This window comes from Halichoerus grypus, chromosome X, assembly GCF_964656455.1.
Source record: "Halichoerus grypus chromosome X, mHalGry1.hap1.1, whole genome shotgun sequence".
In the NCBI taxonomy this organism is placed as follows: domain Eukaryota; kingdom Metazoa; phylum Chordata; class Mammalia; order Carnivora; family Phocidae; genus Halichoerus; species Halichoerus grypus.
This window is the reverse complement of record NC_135727.1, coordinates 45,702,602-45,726,943: the sequence shown is the minus strand read 5'-3', so window position 1 is coordinate 45,726,943 and position 24,342 is coordinate 45,702,602. Positions and strand designations below refer to the sequence as shown.

Below are 24,342 nucleotides of genomic sequence, written 5' to 3'. Positions count from 1 at the left end.
CACAAGGAAGTTTCCACTCACTCTGTAAAATAAAAATCCTTAGCCAAACCCTTAATCTCAGAAACATAGGGTATCAGGGCTGTACAGGGCCTGAGTCCAACAGCATTAGTTTTCATAAACACCACCATATAACCACCACCCCAATCCAGACACAGAACATTATCAGTACCCCACAGGGCTCTTCCGTGTCCTCCTCCAAGCCATTACTACCACTGCCTCTATGCAAAGTTCACTACTATTCTGATTGCTAATGTCATAGATTAGCTTGCCTGTTTTTGATCTTTACAAAAAGGAAATCATACAGTATTGAACTCCTTTATGTCTGGCTTCTTTAGGTCTGTTAGACTTATTCAAATTATCACATTTTGCAATAGTTTATTTTCCTTGCTCTACAGTAGTCCATTCTTTGACTTTGCCAAATTAATTTACCCATTCTTGTTGGTGGGCATTAGGTTGTTTTCAGCCTTGGGTTATTATGAATGATGCTGCTATGAACATTTTTCTGCATATATTTTTGGTGCACAAAAATTATTTGTCATTGAAAATATACCTATGGGTGTAGTTGGTAGGCTATCAGATGTGTGCAAGTTCAGCCCTAGTAGATACTAACTGGTTAACGAAGTGCTTGTATCAGTTCATACCCTATCAGCAGTGTAGAGTTCCACCTACTTCGCATCCACATCAACAGTTGGTTTTGTTAGTTAGTTTTAATTTCAGCCATTGCTGAGGACATTGTATTACGGTTTTAGTTTGGATTTTCCCAATGAACAATGATGTTGAGCAGCATTTTTATATGCTAAGTAGCCATTTGGATAGAGTAAGATTATACCTTTTTTTCTCACAGCATACGCAGTATGATTCAATTTGGCCAAAAACTTATATGCAATTTATGTATGTGTGCATTTATATGCATATATATAAAGAATATGGACCTAACTCTTAGTAGTGGCAATATTGGTTGAGCACTTGCTCCATGCCAGACACACTTCTAAAGTGCCTCATTTATATAAACTCATTCAATCCTTACAAAAGCCTTATAGGGTCCATTTTTTTCAAGCCAATGAAGAAAGCAAAATGCAGAAATATTGATATCACACCTACTTATTATACTAGTTGTCAGTGGTTAGTGGGAATCCCTGATTATCGCACTTTCTTCTTTATACGTGATTGAAATATACACACTACCAGCATCCCCAGAAGACTCCTTCTACATGTAAAGGGGTGAATATGTTATCTTCCCGGTGGTTACTAAAATTCCTTTTATGACTGGGTCGTAAAGATGTCATCTGAGATGAGTGAAGAGATAAATGGTCCTGGGTCATTTGGTAAAGTATTTAGAAAAGAGCAAAGTTGTATACTAAAGCACCTGCAGTGTAGTTCCATTTAATTTTTTATCATATGTGTAATACATACATATGTGTATTTATTCACATATATAGAAAAATAATGCAACTGAATAATAGTCAAAGATAATGATAATAACTATTGAAGCATTTTCTCCTTGCCAATCACATACACACGTATATAATATTTAATGTAGTTATCTATATCTTTATATATTAATATATAGGCTTATATACTTGATATACATATGTTTATGCATTATTATTATTATTATATGCTTATGTTAAATATGTATGCTCACAACCATCCTATATGGCAGAAGATTTTTTTAAACAATAAAAGGACAGAAATATTAATATGACATATATATATTACAATGGTTGTCAGTGAGCGGTAGAATTATTATTTGCATTTGATTATTTATATCTGACTACCTTTTCTATATGTAAAAAGGTAAAAACATTTTATCTTAATTTCCAGCACTAAAATTCCTTTTAAGAAGGATGACCAAAAAATATGTCTGAGACTGGGGAGGGGGTGTTTGAAGACCCAGTTGGGTTTAGTTCTAAATACCACATGGCCAGCCTCCTGCTGGGGAAGGAGCCAGATAATTTTCCACTTTGGGGGGATGGATAGGGAGAATAGATGGTAACCTGGTCGAGGGCAGTTTCAGCAAGATGTTATTTACCAAGTTGAGAAAGTTTCCCTTTCTTCCACCCAGGCCAGTCATTCATGGGCCACAGGGCTGTCAGACTGTACCCTGCTCTTTCACATGGTGCCCTTTACAACCATCTTCCCCACAGATCCTCTGTGAGAGGGTGGTAAGGTGTCAGCATTTTCAGGGATAGGTACCTCTGTGTCCATCCTTGGAGGCATGCCCCACCCCAACACCTGTCCTCAGTCTTCATGAGAATAGTTCTGTCTCCTCTGAGCCCAAAACACACGAGGTGGTCTTACCTCGTTTTCAAGGAAATGTGACTGTGGTCCTTATCAAAGAGTGGTGAGACTAAATCCTTATATCCCCTTACCCCTGCCCTTCAAAGTCTGACTTGTTTGTCACATGACAATGTTCTCTCAAAGCATAGACACCCTTCCAGTCCTAAAGGTGAAGTGGATGAGGAACAAACACTATTTTTGTCTCCAGCAGGGCCTTCTATCTCCTATAGAAAAACCTACAGGGGGAAACGTTGCACAATGTTAACAGTAGCTGTCAGCAGGTGGTTGGGCTATTGGTTATCTGGTGCTTTCATTATATTTGTACATGTATACAATGTTCATAAATTATAAATGGGAGCCAAAGGGACAGAAATGAGGCAGGCTGTGCTCTGAGGTAATGTCGATTAGGACATTACTCAGACAACAGATGAGAGGTGCAGGGAGATTGAAAGTAAGCTTACCAGCAAGAATATACCTTTTATGTACAATTATATGGTTAAGAAGATGGATTTCACTGGAGGGAAAAACTATAGACTACTTTTTCCAGAACATTTTTGTGGTGTTTTAATAGATATCTGTTTTAGCATCTTTATGCTTAATGCTCCAGTTTTTGTCTTGTTTTGCTGTACATTTCTGCAGAGAGGGACAAATTTGGAGCACTGGGTGGGCGTATTTGTGTATATTAATTTTAATTAAATAAAGCAGATTGAATGACATTATGTATATTGTGACATCTCTTTAAAAATAATAATTACTACATAACGTGTACTAAAATATGTATAGACAAAATATAAAAACTACATTCGAACTTTAACAACAGTTGTCATAGGAAGAGTGGAATACCAAAGGATTTTACTTTCCATGCCCTGTATTTGTGCACCTATGTTTTTTTAATGAATTAAAAAATTTTTTTATTGTGGTAAAACACAAAGAACATAAAATTTACCATCATCATTTTTAAGTGTATGCTTCAGTGGTATTAAATACATTCATAATGTTGTACAACCATCACCACCGTCATCTCCAGAATTTTTTTCTTCTTGTATGACTGAAACCCTGTCACCATTAAATAATAACTTCCCATTTTCTCCTCACACCAGCCCCCAGCAACCACCATTCTACTTGTTGTCTGTATAATTTGACTACTCTAAGTGCTTCATATAAGTGCACTCATACAGTATTTGTCTTTTTGTGACTGGCTTATTTCACTTAGCATAATGTCCTCTGGATTATCTATGCTGTAGTATATATCAGAATTTCCTTCCTTTTTATCTTTTATTTTTTTTAAATATTTATTTATTTATTTATTTATTTATTTATTTATTTTAGAGAGCGGGGAGGGGCAGAGGGAGAGGGAGAGAGAAAAACCTCAAGCAGACTTCCCACTGAGCACGGAGCCCCATGTGGGGCTCCATCTCACAACCCTGAGATCATGACCTGAGCCAGAATCAATCAGAGTTGGATGCTTAACTGATTGAACCACCCCTGCGTCCCAGAATTTCCTTCCTTTTTAAGGCTGAATAATATTCCATTGTATGTATATACCACACTTTGCTTATCCATTCATTTGTCAATGAACACTTAGGTTGCTTCCACATTTTAGCTATCGTGAATAATGCTGCTATAAATATAAGCTACAAATATCTCTTTGAGACCCTGCTTTATATTCTTTGGGTATATACCCAGAAATATAATTAATGAACATGGTAATTCTATTTTAAAATTTTTGTGGAACCACCATACTGCTTTCCACAGAGGTTGTACAATTTTACATTCCCATCAACAGTGCACAAGGGTCCACAACCTCACCAACGTGTGATGTTTTCTTTTGCTTTATTTTTCTGATAGTGACTATCCTAAAAGGTGAGAAGTGGTATCTCATAATAGTTTTAATTTGCACATCCTTAGTGAATAGTGATGTTGAGCACTTTTTATGAGCTTATTGGCCATTTGTATATCTTCTTTGGAGAAATGTCTATTCACTCAATTTTGGATCAAGTTGTTTGTTTTTTGTTGTTGAGTTTTAGGAGTCCTCTATATAACCTGGATATTAATCCTTTATTAAAAGTATGATTTGCAAATATTTTCTCTCATTCTGTGGGTTGCCTTTTTACTCTGCTGATAGTGTCTTTGATGTACAAATTTTTAAAATGTTTATGAAGTCCAATTTGTTTAATTTTGTTGTTGTTGTTGTCACCTGTGTCTTTGGTGTCATATCCAAGAAACCATTGCCAAATCGAATGTTGTGAAGCTTGTGTTTTCTTTTGAGAGTTTTATTGTTTTAGATCTCACATTTAGGTCTTTGATCCATTTTGAGCTTGTGCAATAGGCTGTGACCCTCAAAAGTGCTTCTCAGTTCTCCCTCCACGATTAGGTGAACCAGGAAGACTAGAGATGGATATTTTCATTTCTCTACCTCGTAGACTGGAGACAACTGGAGTGGAGCATTTCTCTTCCCCCTCATGGAAGTCTAGAGTAGCTGGAGTTGAGTATCTTCCTTCATCCAGTTTTGTTATGTTCTTCTGAGGGTAGCTCTTTTTAAAAAGAACAGGATGCTCTGGGTGTATTTTAAAATGGCTACATTTTCCCTCTTCTTGCTGGAAACAGGAGGATATTATACTCTGATCTTCATTGTGAGAAGCTGGTGGGGCTCTTGGAGGTAAAATCCATGAAAACGTGGAGTGCCTCTTAAGACTGGATTCACCTAGAAGTTTTAATTCTTGAGCTTGTCCACGATTAAGCCTCTAATAATTCATCAATTATAGTTTATTTTCCTATGATTGTACTGGCTTCAGCAGAGATTTGCTCCTGAACTTCTGCTCCAGTAAGCTGTGATTCTCTATATACACCAGTCTATCTCTCCAGTTTGTAAGGGTGGTAGTTGGCTCTGTGCCTTCAATTCTCCAGTGATCTAAGAATTGTTGATTTTTGGTTGGTCAGCTTTTTTTGTTGCCATGAGAATGGTCGTGATGACTTCCAAGCTCCTTACATACTGAACTGGAAACCCAAAGTTGAAATGTGTACTTTTAATCTGGAAAGACAAAAAACAACATCATCAACAATAAAACAATCTGCTTTTTTCATAATGGAAGATTTTGACACAGTTCATTTGACAAATGAACCTACTTTTGCTGGAAATATACACACACAGATGGAATAAAAAGAAAACTGTGGGAGGTTATACTTTAATGTTTTTCATGGGCTGGTGTATCCTAAAACAATTCATTCATTCATCCATTTACTGTGTATTTATGAAGCACCTACTGTGTATCAAATACTGGTAGCCCAAATCAATACCCCAACATTAGATCTTCTTGGAACTGAGTTCAGTCTTTTTGAGACACCCGGGAAATTGTCCTAAAACCTGATTTTTTTTTTTTTTTTTTTTTTTTTTTGGCTCAAGACAGTAATTTTCAAACTTTTTTCAACTCCTAGTTTCCCTGGTAGATTCCGTGACCCTCCCCCTCTCTCAGTCACACTGCTGATGAGTCAAGGGTCACATCACTGCTGTACTTGCCGTCCCCCGGATAGGAGAGGGAAGGAAAAATAAGAGTGTGAAGTGGAGGCAACCCTGAAATCGTTTAGGTTCTCTCTGTCGCCAACACCTCAAAGATACTCCATTCTAATGCTGCAATCCATCCAAGGTAAGTAGTTTCTTCCTTCATCATTCAATAGTGTCTTTGATTCCTCTTTTCATTTTATCATTTGGATAAAACAAATACTATTATGCCCTGGCAAAGAAAATTTGGTAATTTACCAGCAAAGAAATGGAGTAAAGACACATCATGTAGAAGTCCCTATGCCTCTGATGAATTAGTTGTCAAAGAGAGTTGTGAAAGGGGAAGAAAACATGAAAGATCATGGGAGGAGATAGAGCATAAGCAAGGGCACAAGGGTCTAGGGGTACAAGGCATGGACTTAGAGGAATTCACTGGAGACACACATGACAAGGACTAGAGGTGCCCCTTCCTTCAGGGGGAAGGTCTCAGGATCAGCAACTCAACCAGATTCCTGAGTCTACCCTAAAGCAGGTTGAATAGTAAAGTGGGAGCAAAACATATTCCCCAGGCTACTTTCTCATTCTCTTTTCGCAATAATTCACCTGCCTCATTTTTCATTTGTTCAAAAAGTATTAGATTGAAACTTATGAGGTTGCTGATATATTCCTGTTTTTTTTTTAGAAAGACTATTTATTTATTTTTAGAGATAGGGAGAGCACTGGGGGAGGGGCAGAGGGAGAGGGAGAGTGAGTCTCAAGCAGACTCCACACTGCATGGAGCCTGATGTGGGGCTCGATCTCACCACCCGGAGATCACCGGAGCTGAAACCAAGAGTTAATACGCTCAACCAACTGAGCCACCCAGGCGCCCCAATATATGCCTGGTTTTAACCTTAAAAAGTGTCAGTTTAATAGAGTTCAACCTACTGTCTCTCGGGGCCTACTACATGTCGGGCACTGGGCTAGATGCTGGATATGTCCTGATGAGTAAGGTAGACATGGTCCCCCTGAGCATGAAATGTACATTCCTGTGTGGAAAGAGAGACATTATAAAAATATAATCCTATACATTATATGTTTTAAAAAAAGAAGATATTAGGAAGGGGAAAATGAGGGGGGAATCAGAGGGGGAGACTAAACATGGGAGACTATGGACTCTGAGAAACAAATTGAGGGTTTTAGAGGGGAGGGGGGTGAGGGGATGGGTTAGCCCGGTGATGTGTATTAAAAAGGGCATGTATGGAATGGAGCACTGGGTGTTATATGCAAACAGTAAATCATGGAACACTACATCAAAAACTAATGATGTAATGTACGGTGACTAACATAACATAATAAAATAAAATTTAAAAAAAAACTTAAAAAAACCATCCTAAATTGTGATAGAGAACAAGGTTCTGTGAGAGACAGCATGACAGGTTAGGCCAAGGAATGAGAGAGAGACTCTCAGAAGCCATGATATTAAGTTGAGTCCTAAAGGGTAAATAAGAGTTAGCCAGGCGGGAATGGTTAGCCTTCCAGAAGGAGAAGCCGCATGTGCACAAGCTCTAGAGCAGGAAAGTCCTTGGCCCATTTAGAACCAAAGGAGGCCAGTGTGGCTAGAGTTTATCAATAGAGGGGGAGAGTAGCCTTGCTGAGTGGGAGAAGTGGCCAGGAGGTGGGTCTTGGAGAGCCTGAAGGCCATGGTAAAGATTTGTTTTAAGTATTTAAATGCAATGGAGGCATTTAAGGGATAGAATTGAGGGGAAGAGCATGTTCTAATTCTCCTTTAAAATACTACTTGGGAGGAGGGGGGAAAGATGGCGGAGGAGTAGGGGACCTTTTTCAGCTGGTCCCCGGAATTGAGCTGGATATCTACCAGACCACTCTGAGCACCCACGAAACCAGCCTGAGATGTAAGAAGATCTGGATCTCTACAAACAAAATATCGCAGGCAGTTGGTTTTGAGGTACGAAGTGGAGAGCCGTGATTCAGCGGGCAGATATCGGAGGATAAATGGAGGTGGGAGGGTGCCTGGACATGGAGATCCTACACCGCCGGTGAGTGACAGCCTCGCGCGCTGCGGACGGGGCACAGACTGGCAGACCGGTAGTATCGGGAAAGAACTTTAGGGCAGCCCCCGGGGTGGAAAACCAGACCGGCGGGGTCGTGCGCACGCGAACCGCAGCCCCCTGGACAGAAACCGGAGCGACAGTCACGCGCATGCGAACTGCATCCTCCGAGACGGAAACCTGGTGCGCCGGGGTCGCGCTGGTGAACTGCAACCCCCGGGGGTGGAAACCCCAAGCGGCGGAGTAGCGCGCGTGCGAATTGGGAGCGGCTGGCGGTTTTAGAAGCACAAAGGGCAGAGACGTGCCCCGATCTGGAGGCAGGACTGGGAGCGCTGCGGAGGGGCGCACAACCCAGGCCGCTGCAGTTTATAGCAGAAATGGAGACAGTGTGGCCTGGAGAGCTCACTGAAGAACAGACTGCGGTCTCTCTGCTCTGAGGCAGAGGGTTGGAAATGGTCTCTTCTGCTCTGACTCACAGAAGAGACGCGGAAAGCCACCAGGGAAAGGCGCCAGAGAACAAAAGCCCCAAAGACTGATTCCCACTGAGCCCATCCCCCGCCACAGGGGCACCTGGCAACTCCGCCCAAACAGGGTTGCCTGAGTAACAGCGCAGCAGGCCCCTCCCGCAGAAGACAGGCTGGGAAAACAAGAGGCCAGCAACCCTAAGGTCCCAAGAAAACAGGTGCATCTTGCTTAGGTTCTGGTCAATAATTTCGACTCTATACATTCCCTCATACACCCATCAACAGAATGACTAGGAGGAGGAGCCCCCAAAACAGAAAAGACTCAGAGATTATGACTTATGCTGCAGATTTACAAATGGATGCAGACATAACCAAGATGTCGGAGATGGAATTCAGGCTAGCAATTGTGAAGACAATGGCTAGAATGGAGAAATCAATTAATGGCAACATAGAGTCTCTAAGGGCAGAAATAAAAGGTGAATTGGCAGAACTTAAAAATGCTATCAATGAGATCCAATCCAATCTAGATAATTTAACAGCTAGGGTAACTGAGACAGAAGAGAGAATAAGCAATCTGGAAGACAGTATAATAGATAAAAAGGGAAAAGAGGAGGCCAGGGAAAAACAACTCAGAATCCATGAAAATAGAATCAGAGAAATAAGTGACACCATGAGGTGTTCCAATGTCAGAATCATTGGAATCCCGGAGGGAGTGGAGAGAGAGAGAGGGCTAGAAGATGTATTTGAGCAAATCGTAGCTGAGAACTTCCCTAATCTGGGGAATGAAACAAACATTCGAGTCCTAGAGGCAGAGAGGACCCCTCCTAAGATCAAGGAAAACAGGCCAACACCCCGGCATGTAATAGTAAAACTTGCAAATCTTAGAACCAAGGAAACCATCTTAAGGGCAGTTAGGGGGAAGAGATTCCTTACGTACAGAGGGAGGAACATCAGAATAACGTCAGACCTATCCACAGAGACCTGGCAAGCCAGAAAGGCCTGGCAAGACATATTCAGGGTACTAAATGAGAAGAACATGCAGCCAAGAATACTTTATCCGGCAAGGCTTTCATTTAGAATGGATGGAGAGATGCAGAGCTTCCACGACTGGCAGAAGTTGAAAGAATATGTGACCACTAAGCCGGCCCTGCAAGAAATATTAAGGGGGGTTCTATAAAAGGAGAAAGACCCCAAGAGTGATCTACAACAGAAATTTACAGGGACAATCTATAAAAACAACGTCTTCACAGGTAACAGGATGACAATTAATTCATATCTTTCAATAATCACTCTCAACGTGAATGGCCTAAACGCTCCCATAAAACGGCACAGGGTTGCAGATTGGATAAAAAGACAGGACCCATCCATATGCTGTCTATAAGAGACTCATTTTGAACCTAAAGATACATCCAGACTGAAAGTGAAGTGATGGAGATCTATCTTCCATGCCAGCGGACCTCAAAAGAAAGCTGGGGTAGCAATTCTTATATCAGACAAATTAGATTTTAAACTAAAGTCTGTAATAAGAGACACAGAAGGACACTATATCATTCTTAAAGGGTCTATCCAACAAGAAGATCTAACAATTGTAAATATCTATGCCCCCAACATGGGAGCAGCCATTTACATAAGCCAACTGTTAACCAAAATAAAGAGTCATATTGATAACAATACGTTAATTGTAGGAGACCTCAATACTCCACTCTCAGCAGTGGACAGATCATCTAAGCAGAAAATCAACAAGGAAACAAGAGCTTTGAATGATACATTGGACCAGATGGACTTCATAGATATTTACAGAACATTCCACCCTAAAACAACAGAATACTCCTTCTCCTCGAGCGCACATGGAACTTTCTCCAGAATAGACCATATACTGGGTCACAAATCAGGTCTCAACCGATACCAAAAGATTGAGATTATTCCCTGCATATTCTCAGACCACAATGCTCTAAAACTGGAACTCAATCACAAGAAAAAATTTGGCAGAAATTCAAACACTTGGAAGCTAAAGACCACTCTGTTCAAGAATGTTTGGGTCAACCAAGAAATCAAAGAAGAACTTAAACAATTCATGGAAATCAATGAGAACAAAAACACATCGGTCCAAAACCTATGGGATACTGCAAAGGCGGTCCTAAGAGGGAAATACATAGCCATCCAAGCCTCACTCAAAAAAATAGAAAAATCCCGAATTCACCAACTAACTCTACACCTTAAAGAACTAGAGAAAAAGCAACAAACAAGGCCTAAGCCATGCATTAGAAGAGAAATAATTAAAATTTGAGCAGAAATCAATGAATTAGAAACCAGAAACATAGTAGATCAGATCAACAAAACTAGAAGTTGGTTCTTTGAAAGAATTAATAAGATTGATAAACCACTGGCCAGACTTATCCAAAAGAAGAGAGAAAGGGCCCAAATTAATAAAATTATGAATGAAAGGGGAGAGATCACGACTAACACCAAGGAAATAGAAACAATTATTAGAAATTATTATCAACAACTATATGCCAATAAACTGAGCAACCAGGATGAAATGGATGCCTTCCTGGAAACCTATAAGCTGCCAAGACTGAAACAGGAAGAAATTGACAACCTGAATAGGCCAATAACCAGTAACGAGATTGAAGCAGTGATCAAAAACCTCCCAAAAAACAAGAGTCCAGGGCCTGATGGATTCCCTGGGGAATTCTACCAAACATTCAAAGAAGAAATAATACCTATTCTACTGAGGCTGTTTCAAAAAAATAGAAACAGAAGGAAAACTCCCAAACTCATTCTATGAGGCCAGCATTACCTTAATCCCCAAACCAGGCAAAGACCCCATCAAAAAGGAGAATTTCAGACCGATATCCTTGATAAATATGGATTCCAGAATCCTCAACAAAATCCTAGCTAATAGGATCCAACAATACATTAAAAGAATCATCCACCACGACCAAGTGGGATTTATCCCCGGGATGCAAGGGTGGTTCAACATTCACAAATCAATCAATGTGATAGATCACATTAATAAGAGGAGGGAGAAGAACCATATGGTCCTCTCAATTGATGCAGAAAAAGCATTTGACAAAATACAACATCCTTTCCTGATTAAAACTCTCCAGAGTATAGGGATAGAGGGAACATTCCTCAAGCTCATAAAATCCATCTATGAAAAACCCACAGCGACTATCATCCTCAATGGGGAAAAGCTGAGAGCCTTTCCCTTAAGATCAGGAACACGTCAAGGGTGCCCACTCTCACCACTGTTGTTCAACATAGTACTAGAAGTCCTAGCAACAGCAATCAGACAACAAAAAGAAATAAAAGGTATTCAAATTGGCAAAGAAGAAGTCAAACTCTCTCTTTTCGCAGACGACATGATACTTTATGTGGAAAACCCAAAAGACTCCACCCCCAAATTACTAGAACTCATCCAGCAATTCAGTAATGTAGCAGGATACAAAATCAATGCACAGAAATCAGTTGCTTTCTTATACACTAACAACGCAACTGTAGAAAGAGAAATTAGAGAAACGATTCCATTTACAATAGCACCAAAAACCATAAGATACCTCAGAATAAACCTAACCAAAGAGGTAAAGGATCTATACTCTAGGAACTACAGAACACTCATGAAAGAAATTGAAGAAGACACAAAAAGATGGAGAAACATTCCATGCTCATGGATCGGAAGAATAAACATTGTTAAAATGTCTATGCTACCCAGAGCAATCTATACCTTCAATGCCATCCCGATCAAAATTCCAATGACATTTTTCAAAGTGCTGGAACAAACAATCCTAAAATTTGTATGGAATCAGAAAAGACCCCGAATCGCCAAGGAGATGTTGAAAAAGAAAAACAAAGCTGGGGGCATCACGTTTCCCGATTTCAAGCTATATTACAAAGCTGTGATCACCAAGACAGCATGGTACTGGCACAAAAACAGACATACAGACCAATGGAACAGAATAGAGAACCCAGATATGGACCCTCAACTCTATGGTCAAATAATCTTTGACAAAGCAGGAAAAAACATGCAATGGAAAAAAGACAGTCTCTTCAATAAATGGTGCTGGGAAAATTGGACAGCCACATGCAGAAGAATGAAACTCGACCATTCTCTAACACCATTCACAAAGATAAACTCAAAGTGGATGAAAGACCTCAATGTGAGACAGGAATCCATCAAAATCCTAGAGGAGAACATAGGCAGTAACCTCTTTGACATCGGCCACAGCAACTTCTTTCAAGATACATCTCCAAAAGCTAGTGAAACAAAAGCAAAAATGAACTTTTGGGACTTCATCAAGATAAAAAGCTTCTGCACAGCCAAGGAAAGTCAACAAAACAAAGAGGCAACCCACAGAATGGGAGAAGATATTTGCAAATGACACTACAGATAAAGGGTTGGTATCCAAGATCTATAAAGAACGTCTCAAACTCAACACCCAAAAAACAAATAATCAAGTCAAAAAATGGGCAGAAGAGATGAACAGACACTTCTCTGAAGAAGACATACAAATGGCTAACAGACACATGAAAAAATGTTCATAATCATTAGCCATCAGGGAAATTCAAATCAAAACCACACTGAGATACCACCTTACACCAGTTAGAATGGCCAAAATGGACAGGGCAAGAAACAACAAATGTTGGAGAGGTTGTGGAGAAAGGGGAACCCTCTTACACTGTTGGTGGGAATGCGAGTTGGTACAGCCACTTTGGAAAACAGTGTGGAGGTTCCTCAAAAATTTAAAAATAGAGCTACCCTATGACCCAGCAATTGCACTCCTGGGTATTTACCCCAAAGACACAGATGTAGTGAAAAGAAGGGCCATATGCACCCCAATGTTCACAGCAGCAACATCCGCAATAGCCAAACTGTGGAAAGAGCCGAGATGCCCTTCAACAGATGAATGGATAAAGAAGATGTGGTCCATATATACAATGGACTATTACTCAGCCATCAGAAAGGATGAATACCCAACTTTTACATCAACATGGATGGGACTGGAGGAGATTATGCTAAGTGAAATAAGTCAAGCCGAGAAAGTCAATTATCATATGGTTTCACTTATTTGTGGAACATAAGGAATAACATGGAGGACATTAGGGGAAGGAAGGGAAAAATGGGCGGGGGGAATTGGAGGGAGAGATGAACCATGAGAGACTATGGACCTGAGAAAGAAACAGGGTTTTAGAGGGGAGGGGGGAGGGGGGATTGGTTAGCCCGGTGATGGGTATTAAGGAGGGCACGTACTGCATGGAGCCCTGGGTGTTATACGAAAAGAATGGATTGTGGATCACTACATCACAAACTAATGATGTATTGTATGGTGACTAACATAACATAATAAAATAAAAAACTACAACAAAAAACATTTAAAGAAAACATTTAGGTCCCAACCTAAAAAAAATAAAAATAAAAAAATAATTTAAAAAAAATACTACTTGGTATTAAGGAGAGCATATGTTGGGATGAGCACTGGGTGTTATAGGGTGTTATACACAACTAATGAATCATTGAACACTACAACAAAAACTTATGATGTACTATGTGTTGTCTAACTAAACATAATGAAAAATTTTAAAAAATACTACTTGGATTGAGGTACCTGGGTGGCTCAGTTGGTTAAGCATCCAACTCTTGATTTTGGCTCAGGTCAGGATCTCAGGGTCGTGGGATTGAACCCTGTGTTGGGCTCTGCACTCAGTGGGGAGTCTGCTTGGGATTCTCTCTCTCCCTCTTCCTCTGCCCCCCACTCAAATAAATAAAAAAATAAATCTTTAAAAAAAATAATACTTAGATTGCTAGGCAGAGACTGGATTGGAAAAGGGCAAGAGGAGAAACAAAGAGACCAGTTCACTGATCACTCAGTCAATTTGTGAAAGATACAAAACAATTATAAAACATAATCCAAGACATCACAGGGAAAGCAGAACATGAGGTGCCTGGGAAGGTCCACTATTGCACATACCAACGTCTGGGAAAAAAGAAATTTAAAAACTCTGAAGTTCTGTCAGCCTAATAAGAATAAGAAAAGGGTGGTACTCATAGAGCCAGGGAAGCTGTCATGAGGAAGAAGGATCTAGGTTGAACCTTGAAATACGGGAAGGATGAAGAGAAGTTCTGGAAAGGGCTGGTGAGGGAGAGAGAGTAGCTTGGCTGGGGTAGAGGTCATGAGCCTGCTAAGTGAGCAAACAGTGCCCCGTTGAAATCTCCGCAAACCCCAGTAGATTCAAAGCTAAAACAACTTAAGTGTTTGCTTTTCAGAGATGTTATTCAATAATATTCAAGGCTGATTTTCAATCTACTTTTGGAGGAAGGGATGTGCCCAGCACATCTGGCACTGGTCCATGAAGCAGGACAAGAATCTGTGAAGGGAGGTATTATTAATGTGACAAAAGTGGAAATTTGGTTAAAAATTATTTTCCTGGAATCCTCTCCACATGGTTCTGTTCCTCATTAACTGGTTTCTTGGGCATCTCTGGGCACAGACCTACATGACTTCCACTTAACCCTAGTGAATGGTCTTACTAAACTGGAGAAACTGCCCTTTCTTTTGATTTTTAATCCCAGGGCTCCAGGAATCCCTCAGGTTTCTATAACTTGGGGAAATTCTGTGAGTCGTATTCATTATTCTTGCTCTTGTTCTCATTCTCACTCTTTCTTCCCTCTGAATATTAGCATTTTCTGGACTACTTTAGTTTTTTTTTTTTTTTTTTAATGCCCTGCCTGTTCTTCCAAAGGTTATTCAGTACATGTTCCAGCTGTTGATCTCCCACTCAGGACCTATTGCAGGTACAGAGAGTATCCTGGGCCATTCCTGTTTCTGAGGCTCCCAGTATAGTGTATGCTTACCCAACATCAGCTTCTCCTTTCTTCTCTTAACAAAACTCCGAACATCTAAATGTACACCCCACCTCTCCTTACTGATACCTTCAGGAGGCAGGCCCTAATAATTCTGAACCTTTCAGGATTTGGAATTTCTCTGAGGATTGTTACTGGTTGAAGATGACTAATGATCTTAAAATGGCCCAGTTAGATTGAAGAGAAGGTCTTATATTCCATGGTTGGGAGAGAGGTTTTCCTTTCTCTCCTGAGAGACAAAACCAGAAAAGAATGTATCCTCAATCACCACAACAGCCATCTTGTTTCATTAGGGGTAAGCCTTATGATGAAGCTGACACTAGGCATGGTAGAAGTTAACCAGAGATGGAAGAAACCTGGGTCCTTGGTGACATCCTGAATCAATCAGCCTGAAGCCCGTTTTACCTATTTCTTCTCTTTCTGCTATCATGTGAGATCATAAATTTCCTTAATATTTAAGCAAGCTTTAGTCAATTATTCTTTACATACAGCTGATATTCCCTACCCAAAATAATTAAATTAACAATATTAGAGAATTTTCCATTTCTTTCTATTCAGGACTACTCTATTATTTATAATGGCCGGATAGGTTTCCAAAGTATTAATGCATCTTATGTATTTATCTTTCCCTTATTTATAAGTATTAAGGTCATATCCAGTTTTTCTTGGCTTTTCAAAAATGTTAAAATAAACATCCTGCTATTGCATATACAATTGACCCTTGAACAACATCGGTTTGAATTGTGTGGGTTCACTTATAGATGGATTTTTTGCAGTACAGTACTGTAAATCTATCTTTCTCTTCCTTATGATTTTCTTTTTTTAAGAGATTTTATTTATTTATTTGAGAGAGAGAGAGAACAAGAGAGAGAGAGCACAAGCTGGGGGTGGGGAGAAGCATGATCCCCGCTGAGCAGGGAACCCAACGTGGAACTCAATCCCAGGAATCCAGGATCATGTCCCGAGCCGAAGGCAGACGGCCGCCGACTGAGTCCCCCAGGTGTCCTTCCTATGATTTTCTTAATAACATTTTCTTTTCTCTAGCTTACTATATTGTAAGAATACTATATATAAATATAAAATATATTTTTATACTAATATATATTATATTATATATCTATAAAGCATACAGAATCTGTCTTAATTGACTTTATGTTTTTGGTAAGACTTCCAGTCAACAGTAGGCTATTAGAAATTAGGTTTTTGGAAGTCAAAAGTTATATGTGGAATTTCGACTATGCAGGGTGTTAGCGCCCCTAACCCCTGCATTGTTCAATGGTCATCTCTATTTACATGCTTGCACATTTGTATGTTTTCACAGCTCAGATACAGATCATTTGTATGATTTCTCACCTGGAATGTAGTCAACAGCATAGAATTTCTGATTAAAGACTATAGAACTGTTTTAAGACTTTTGATACATATTTTCAAACTATCTTTCAGAAAAGTTGAACCAGTTCTCATTCTCACTACTACTGTATGAAACTGCCCATGCTCTTTTTATGTTTTCACTGTATGAAAGAACCCTTACTTCTAGGTATAAATCACTAATAATGGCATGGATTCAAAAGTCACACTGTGTTCAAATTCCAGCTCCACAACTTAATAGTCACATGGCTTTGGGTATGTGGTTCATTCTCCTTAACTTTATATAAAATGGTCTAACAACAGTATCTGCATGCAACTTATGTGGTTAGGGAAATTGAATAAGGCATGCAAAATATTTAGATTATAATGGTCAATAAATATTGGCTGTTATTAAAATTATTTACCAACTTGTTACTTGAAAATATTTTCTTGTTCTCATTTGTATAAACTGGATTACAAATGAAACTGGTCATTTTTTCCATGTATCTATTAGTCAGCTTTAAAATTGTTTACTTTTTACTTTTTTCCATTTTGATATTTCCTGTGTTTGCCCTTCCCTGATTGATTTAAACCAATTTACTATACAGTTATAATATTAACTTTTTGTCTTTCTTATTTTTTTATTCCTTCCAATTGTTCACCTGAATTTTTCTCTTTTTCTTTTTTTCTTTTTCTTTCTTTCTTTCTTTCTTTCTTTTTCTTTCTTTCTTTTTCTTTCTTCTTTCTTTCTTCCTTTCTTTTTCTTTTCTTTTCTTTCTTTCTTTCTTTCTTTCTTTCTTTCTTTCTTTCTTTCTTTCTTTCTTTCTTTCTTCTTTCTTCTTTCTTTCTTCTTTCTTATTTTTTGATGTAGTGTTCCATGATTCATTGTTTGTGTGTAACACCCAGTGCTCCATTCAATATGTGCCCTCTAATACCCATCACCGGGCTAACACATCCCTCCACCCACCTCCCCTCTAGAACCCTCAGTTTGTTTCTCAGAGTCCATAGTCTCTCATGGTTAGTCTCCCCCTCCAATTTCCCCCCCTTCATTTTTCCCTTCCTACTATCTTTTTTTTTTTTTTTGACATATAATGTATTATTTGTTTCAGAGGTACAGGTCTGTGATTCATCAGTCTTACAATAATAGTAGGAGACTTTAACACTCCCCTCAATGAAATGGACAGATCATCTAAGTAAAAGATCAACAAGGAAATAAAGACTTTAAAGGACACACTGGACCAAATGGACTTCACAGATATATTCAGAACATTCCATCCCAAAGCAACAGAATACACATTCTTCTCTAGTGCCCATGGAACATTCTCCAGAATAGATCACATCCTAGGTCACAAATCAGGCCTCAATGGTACCAAAAGATTGGGATCATTCCCTGCATATTTTTGGACCACAGTGCTTTGAAACTAGAATTCAGTCACGAGAGGAAAGTTGGAAAGAACTCAAATACATGGAGGCTAAAGAACATCTTACTAAATAATGAATGGGTCAATCAGGAAATTAAAGAAGAATTTTAAAAATTCATGGAAACAAATGAAAATGAAAACACAACTGCTCAAAATCTTTGGGATGCAGCAAAGGCGGTCCTAAGAGGAAAGTATATAGCAATACAAGCCTTTCTCAAGAAACAAGACAGGTCTCAAATACACAACCTAACCCTACACCTAAAGGAGCTGGAGAAAGAACAGCAAATAAAGCCTAAACCCAGCAGGAGAAGAGAAATAATAAAGATCAGAGCAGAAATCAATGAAATAGAAACCAAAAGAACAGTAGAACAGATCAACGAAACTAGGAGCTTGTTCTTTGAAAGAATTAATAAGATTGATAAACTCCTGGCAAGACTTATCAAAAAGAAAAGAGAAAGGACCCAAATAAATAAAATCATGAATGAAAGAGGAGAGATCACACCCAACACCAAAGAAATACAAACAATTATAAGAACATATTATGAGAAAAAACATTTGACCAAGTACAGCATCCTTTCTTGATTAAAACTCTTCAGAGTATAGGGATAGAGGGTACATACCTCAATATCATAAAAGCCATCTATGAAAAACCCACAGCGAATATCATTCTCAATGGGGAAAAACTGAGAGCTTTTCCCCTAAGGTCAGGAACATGGCAGGGATGTCCACTATCACCACTGCTATTCAACATAGTACTAGAAGTCCTAACCACTTTTTGTCTTTCTTATGTACTATTTTTCCAATAATTCATTTGTCTTTCTAAATTATACTTATGCCATAATAAAAGTTTATTTTTTATGTAATAAAATCAGTAATTTTCTGCATAATTTCTGCCTTGAGTTGTATGTTGAGAAATGCCTTTATTGTGCTTAAATTAAATAATCGTCTATATTTTCTCCCTGTTCTGTTATTATATTGAATTTGTTAATCCATTTAAATAACTTTATCTCAAATAATCCTTAAGGATAATGGAAAAGGATTATCTTAAAAATGTTAAGTGAAAAAGCAGCATACAAAATAGTATATACAGTATGATCCAACTTTTATAGAACAAGATTCCATTTGTGGATGTTTTGTGTAGAAAAGAGACTAAAAAAATAAATATTTAATAATGTTTAGTAGGATTAAAATGTTTTTTAAGAGTTTTCTTCTTTATATTTCTTTGTGCTTTCTGAAAGGAATGTGTATCATCTTTATTATCAGAAATTTCTAAAATAATATTTTTTAGTTTAGAAGACATGGTGTATCTTAAAAATGATTTGGAATGGTGATGTTCAACAGAAATATAAGCCATATATCTAATTTTAATTTTTCTGGTAAACACATTTTTTAAAAGTAAAAAGTAAGTGGTGAAATTAATTTTAATAATATATTTTATTTAACATAGTATATCCAAAATGCTCTCATCTCAACATGTAATCAATAAAAAACTTATTAATCCCTTATTCTTTTTTTGTACTATGTGTTTATAACCTTGTGAATGCTTTACATTCTTTTGTTGTACCATGTGTTTAAAATCTTGTATATGCTTTACACTTTTGCACATTTCATATTGTGTTAGTCACATTTCAAGTTCTTAATAACCACATGTGGCTCATTATTACCATATTGTACTCTGCATATTTAGAACATAAAAATATCTTGAGTCCCAAATTGAGCCAAATTATAATTATTTGCTGAACCATTGCTTCAAATTACTTTTGAAATGCAGTTGATATGAATTAGGGACAATAAATTGAAGTACCAGGGTGATAACTAGGTAATCTGAATAAAAAAAAGCTGGGTACAAAAAATAACACCCCACCTGCACAATCCTGTAGTCCCTTTTAGTCATAAGTATATTGCATATGCCAGGACTCTATCTGCCTCTGTCTCTTTTTCTCTTATCTTTCTCTCCTTTATGCTCATCCATCTCCTTTGCAAAAGACATTTCCTTTTTTCATTCTCATCTTTCATGTTCCTTGCCTAGTAATGTCCCTGTTTTAACTACCTTGACAAGGGAGGTCTCTGAGTCAGTGGTGTGCTTGAAGCTGGCTCTTACTGGCTCAGGACAGCTAATTGTGCATATCAATATTTTGGTCAGGGGCAAGGTCTTACCTGAAGGCTTGAAAGGGCAAAGATCTGCTTCCAAACTTACCTATGTTGTTTGGCAGGATTCACTTCCTCAAAGGCTATTGGATTGAGGGTCCCAGTTCCTCATTGGTTGTTGATTGAGAGATACTGCCAGTTCTTTGCCATATTAGCCTCTCCAACATGACAGTTTGTTTCATCAAAGCCAGCAAAGGGGAGGGGAAGGAGGAAGAGGAAGTCTTGTAGCAAGACCAAAGCCACAATCTTCTGCAAAGCAATCACAGAAGAGGCATCACATCGCTTTTGTTGTAGTCTATTGATTAGAAGTAAGATCTAGTGATTTTGCCCACTCTATAGGAGAGACAATTACACCAAGCCATGAATACTATATTCAAGAATAATTTGAAATCTATAATATCTAAGTTCTGTCAATGAGAATTTTTTTAAAGATTTTATTTATTTATTTGCCAGAGAGAGAAAGAGAGAGGGAGCGTACAAGCAGGGGGAGTGGCAGGCAGAGGGAGAAGCAGGCTGCTTGCTAAGCAAGGAGCCCGATGTGGGACTTGATCCCAGGACCCTGAGATCATGACTTGAGTCGAAGGCAGACGCTTAACCAACTGAGCCACCCAGGCGCCCCCAATGAGAATTTTTAAGTGCCTCCATTGCACTTCATTTATAAGCTCGCTGAATTGTTCATTGGATGTGGATCTATTACTGACTTATTATTTATTTTTACCACAAGTAATCCATATTCATCAAGAAAAATGTAGTTTGAGTACAAAGAAAAAAATCACCCAATACCTTATAAGAGACAACCACTGTAAATTTTTTAGTGTACATACTTTAAATTTTAATTTTTATGTAGTAAATCTAAAGGCCTTTTTAATTTTCTCTCTTTGCATTTTAATGTTTCTCTCCACCGAATTCAGATATTCACCTTTATGTTCTTCATTATGGTTCCTATTTAAGAATTGAGACAATAAATGTATACACATAGGAGCCCTTTAGACGTTAATGTGCATCAGAATTACCAGGACCGCTTGCTAAAAATTAAAGTTCTGGATCCCCATTCAGTACATCTAGGGTAGGATCAAGAGTCTACATTTTCTTTTTTTTTAAAGATTTATTTATTTGAGAGAGAGAGGAAGAACAAATGAGTGCACAGGAGTGTGGGGGGGGGCAGGAGAGAGAAAATCTCAAGCCGACTCCCTGTTGAGCACAGAGCCTGATGGAGGGCTTAATCTCACCATCCTGAGATCATGACCTGAGCTGAAATCAAGAGTCAAAGCTTAACTGACTGAGCCACCCAGGCGACCCAAGAGTCTACATTTTCAAGAAAGTCCTCAGATGATTCTCACATACATGGCAGATTAGCATACGTTTAAGAACTTTAAGACATTATTAATGAATTCATTGTTCCTTTAGGAATTGCCAGTAATCTCTTCTAGAGAAGTGAAACAGCATATCCAAGTTTATTTTATTCAGGGACTGAACTGAGACAAGAACTCAGAGCTCCTGTCTCAATCATTATTAATCGTATTTTGTTAAGGGCCTACTTCTTGCCAGGCAGAATTCAGCTTGACCAGCAGAGGGATGCTGGACTGGTGAGACCTATCTTTGGAAACTCTGCTAAATATCTGAAGGGAAAATCTGAGGATGGGGGTCCTGCCTAATAGGTGGGGATGAGGGCAAAAATAGGTAAACATAGCTCACACACACCTGATCTTGTTTCACAGTCATGTACAGTCCTCGTCCTCACTTTATAAAGAATTATTGGGTTTATTCATCTGGCTAAAATATCCAAATTTCATACCAAGTATTTATGAAGTGACCCTTCTACTTTCACAAGGTCATTAAAAATAGTTTCCATTTCTTCTAAAACTACAGAAAATATGAAAGAAAACACATCAACTCATTTCATAGAAATGAGTCCCTATATTAATCCTTTGGTATATTTAATTTCAGCATTTTTCACTGCATGTACTAAATACATAAATATAAGATTTGAAATAAAAATACAGAGGTTGCTTTTTTTAGACTGCTTTATTGGTTTCACAATATAATGACCATCTTTCCATGCAATAGGTAAAGTTCTCCTGCTAACAAAATCTTACAGATTGGATCAAAAACACATTCAACTTGAAGTAATAATAGACATACTAGAAATGAGTTACATCAAAAGGTTTACAACAAAGCTATATCATGAACACATAAGTTTAGAAAGCAGGTGTCTCCCTATTAACTTCAGAGAAAACACCAGGATTCAAGGCATAAGGCAAAACTCATCACGATGGTCATGGTGAGGGGGGTCAGTGCTAACTGCCCGCAAACTATGACTGAACTGCTTTTCCTTCAGCTTTTGCATGAGTTGTCTCATCTCCTCCCCAATCCTTTCCACATTCTCTTCTCTCATACTTCCCGGCTCTTCAAGCCTCTGAATCACATCCCATCTATACTGCTGGATGGGCTGCCTAACACGGAACCGCCTACGATTTACTCTAGGCACACAATATTCACCAGTTTCCAAAGGGAGGGCCAAGGGCTCTCCTTTATTAGCAACTTGCTCCTTTTCATCTTTTTTTTCATTTTCCTGGTCGGTATTTTCCATGTTGAGATTTTTTACTGCGTGCTCCTCTTTGGACGCCATTGCTCCTAGGAGACAAAAGACAAAAGACAAAAGAAGGGGCTGAGTTTTTGGTGGACAGGTCAGCACCGAGGACAGAGGCCTTACTACTCATCTTTCAGAGCCCTGGATATCAACGGTTTTTAAAATTTCATTTTCCTACCTGAAAAGCTTTGTGCGTCCTCTAGGGGGCCTCCAAGTCCGGACCCCCCACCACCACTTCTCTGTCCTACCTCCCCCCACAAACCCACCATTTTCCTACAGATCCATCCCCAGGCTTCCGCAGTCACCAAAATGGAGGACGGGGGACGAGTAATGGGATAGTTGGAAGGGGGTCTCAAACTGGGCTCTGCACCCGCCCCCCACACTGACCGCAGCACCGACCTGGGCCTATCCTTGCTGTCTCCTCCTTCTCCCAATTCTCGCCGTGAGTGCGCCGCCGCGACACTTGACACCTAGACCCGCAGACCTGCAGAAGGCCGGCGTGGAGGGAACAGGGGCTGTTGCGAAGCGCTTGGCGCCGACCCGCCAACACCTGGTCCCTTCTGGGTCCCGGCCACCCCTGGCCGCCCCCCATCCGCATCTCCCGCCCTCACCCATGCCTCCCCCCACCCCGCCCCGGAGGTTCACCATTTTCCGGTAGGAACTCGGGTGATTTCCAATTGCTCTTGGTGCTCTGCTGCCCTCCCGGCCGTCCCAGCACCCCTACCCCAGGGGGCCACTACTGATGTTCCCAAGAATGCCACTGCGCTGATCCCCTGCGCCGGCTTTGGGAGTAGGCGGACCGCTGCCGCCCTGGCCTCGCGCGCGGGCCCGGGAGCCCTTACCTGCTCTGCTTTCCTCGCGCCAGTTGCCAGCCCGCCAGCCGCAGGACAGCGGGGAGCCGGTACCCAGAAGCGGGACTGACGACTGCACGGAAGGCTGCGTTGCTCTGCAGCTCCAGGTCACGTGAGGGCCTCGCGTCACCAAGGAGCTCTCTCCCCTCCCACTCCACTCCCTCGGGGGGCGGGGAGTTCTACTGGACCCTGCCTCCCACCTCTGCACGCACCAACTCCCCCTCCGCTTGTCTGTGCGCGGGGCCACAGCGCGCACCGTCTTGTCACTCAGCTCTGTTCTCTTCAATCTGAGGGCCCACAAGGGGCCTTACCGCCTTATGGTTAGGGTTTACCTTTCTCTGGTTACCGGGGAGGGTCTGCATATCACCCTCCTCCTCTCCCCAAGGCCTTCGCATTGGCTTGGTCTTTTCAGTTTTTTCTTCTCTTCTCCCTGGCTGTGTATCTGCTTCCTAAAAATTTCTCTTTATTGTTTTTTTAACAATCAGTATTGTTTAAAAAACAAAATTATGAAATTTCATTTTTAAACGACATGCTTCAACCTGGAGAAGTAAAAAGAAAACTCATTTTTTATGTTCTGCACCACACAGAAAATATTTTCTCTGGGCTCCACAGAACTTCATTTTAGAACATTCTAGATTGTTTTAAAATTTTGTAAAAAAAAAAAAAAAAAAGGAGGGAGGCTTTGTGGGGGGCAGAGAACCTTCTTGAACACAAATGGTGTTTTGAAAATGATCCAGGAGAAATCCAGTTGTCAGCTCTTGGTCATTTTATATAAATAACCCACCAATTCCCCCCTTCTGGAGCAAATTTTAAGATTTATTAATAAACA

The 24,342-nt window shown here is 39.6% G+C and overlaps 1 protein-coding gene and 1 long non-coding RNA gene across 2 annotated transcripts; both read right to left on the bottom strand.

Annotated features, from left to right (window-relative positions):
- Positions 1-3,544: 3,544 nt before the first annotated feature.
- On the bottom strand, positions 3,545-20,397 carry LOC144380345 (uncharacterized). The gene is made up of 2 exons (XR_013444472.1): positions 20,082-20,397; positions 3,545-5,311 (listed from the first exon to the last, which is right to left on the bottom strand). It is a non-coding gene; the product is annotated as an uncharacterized LOC144380345 (long non-coding RNA).
- Positions 20,398-22,078: 1,681 nt separating this feature from the next.
- On the bottom strand, positions 22,079-23,658 carry LOC118544748 (protein BEX1-like). The gene is made up of 3 exons (XM_036106662.2): positions 23,505-23,658; positions 23,062-23,146; positions 22,079-22,706 (listed from the first exon to the last, which is right to left on the bottom strand). The coding sequence occupies exon 3, from the start codon at positions 22,699-22,701 to the stop codon at positions 22,318-22,320; it is 384 nt and encodes a 127-aa protein (XP_035962555.1). The 5' UTR covers positions 22,702-22,706; positions 23,062-23,146; positions 23,505-23,658; the 3' UTR covers positions 22,079-22,317.
- Positions 23,659-24,342: the final 684 nt, after the last annotated feature.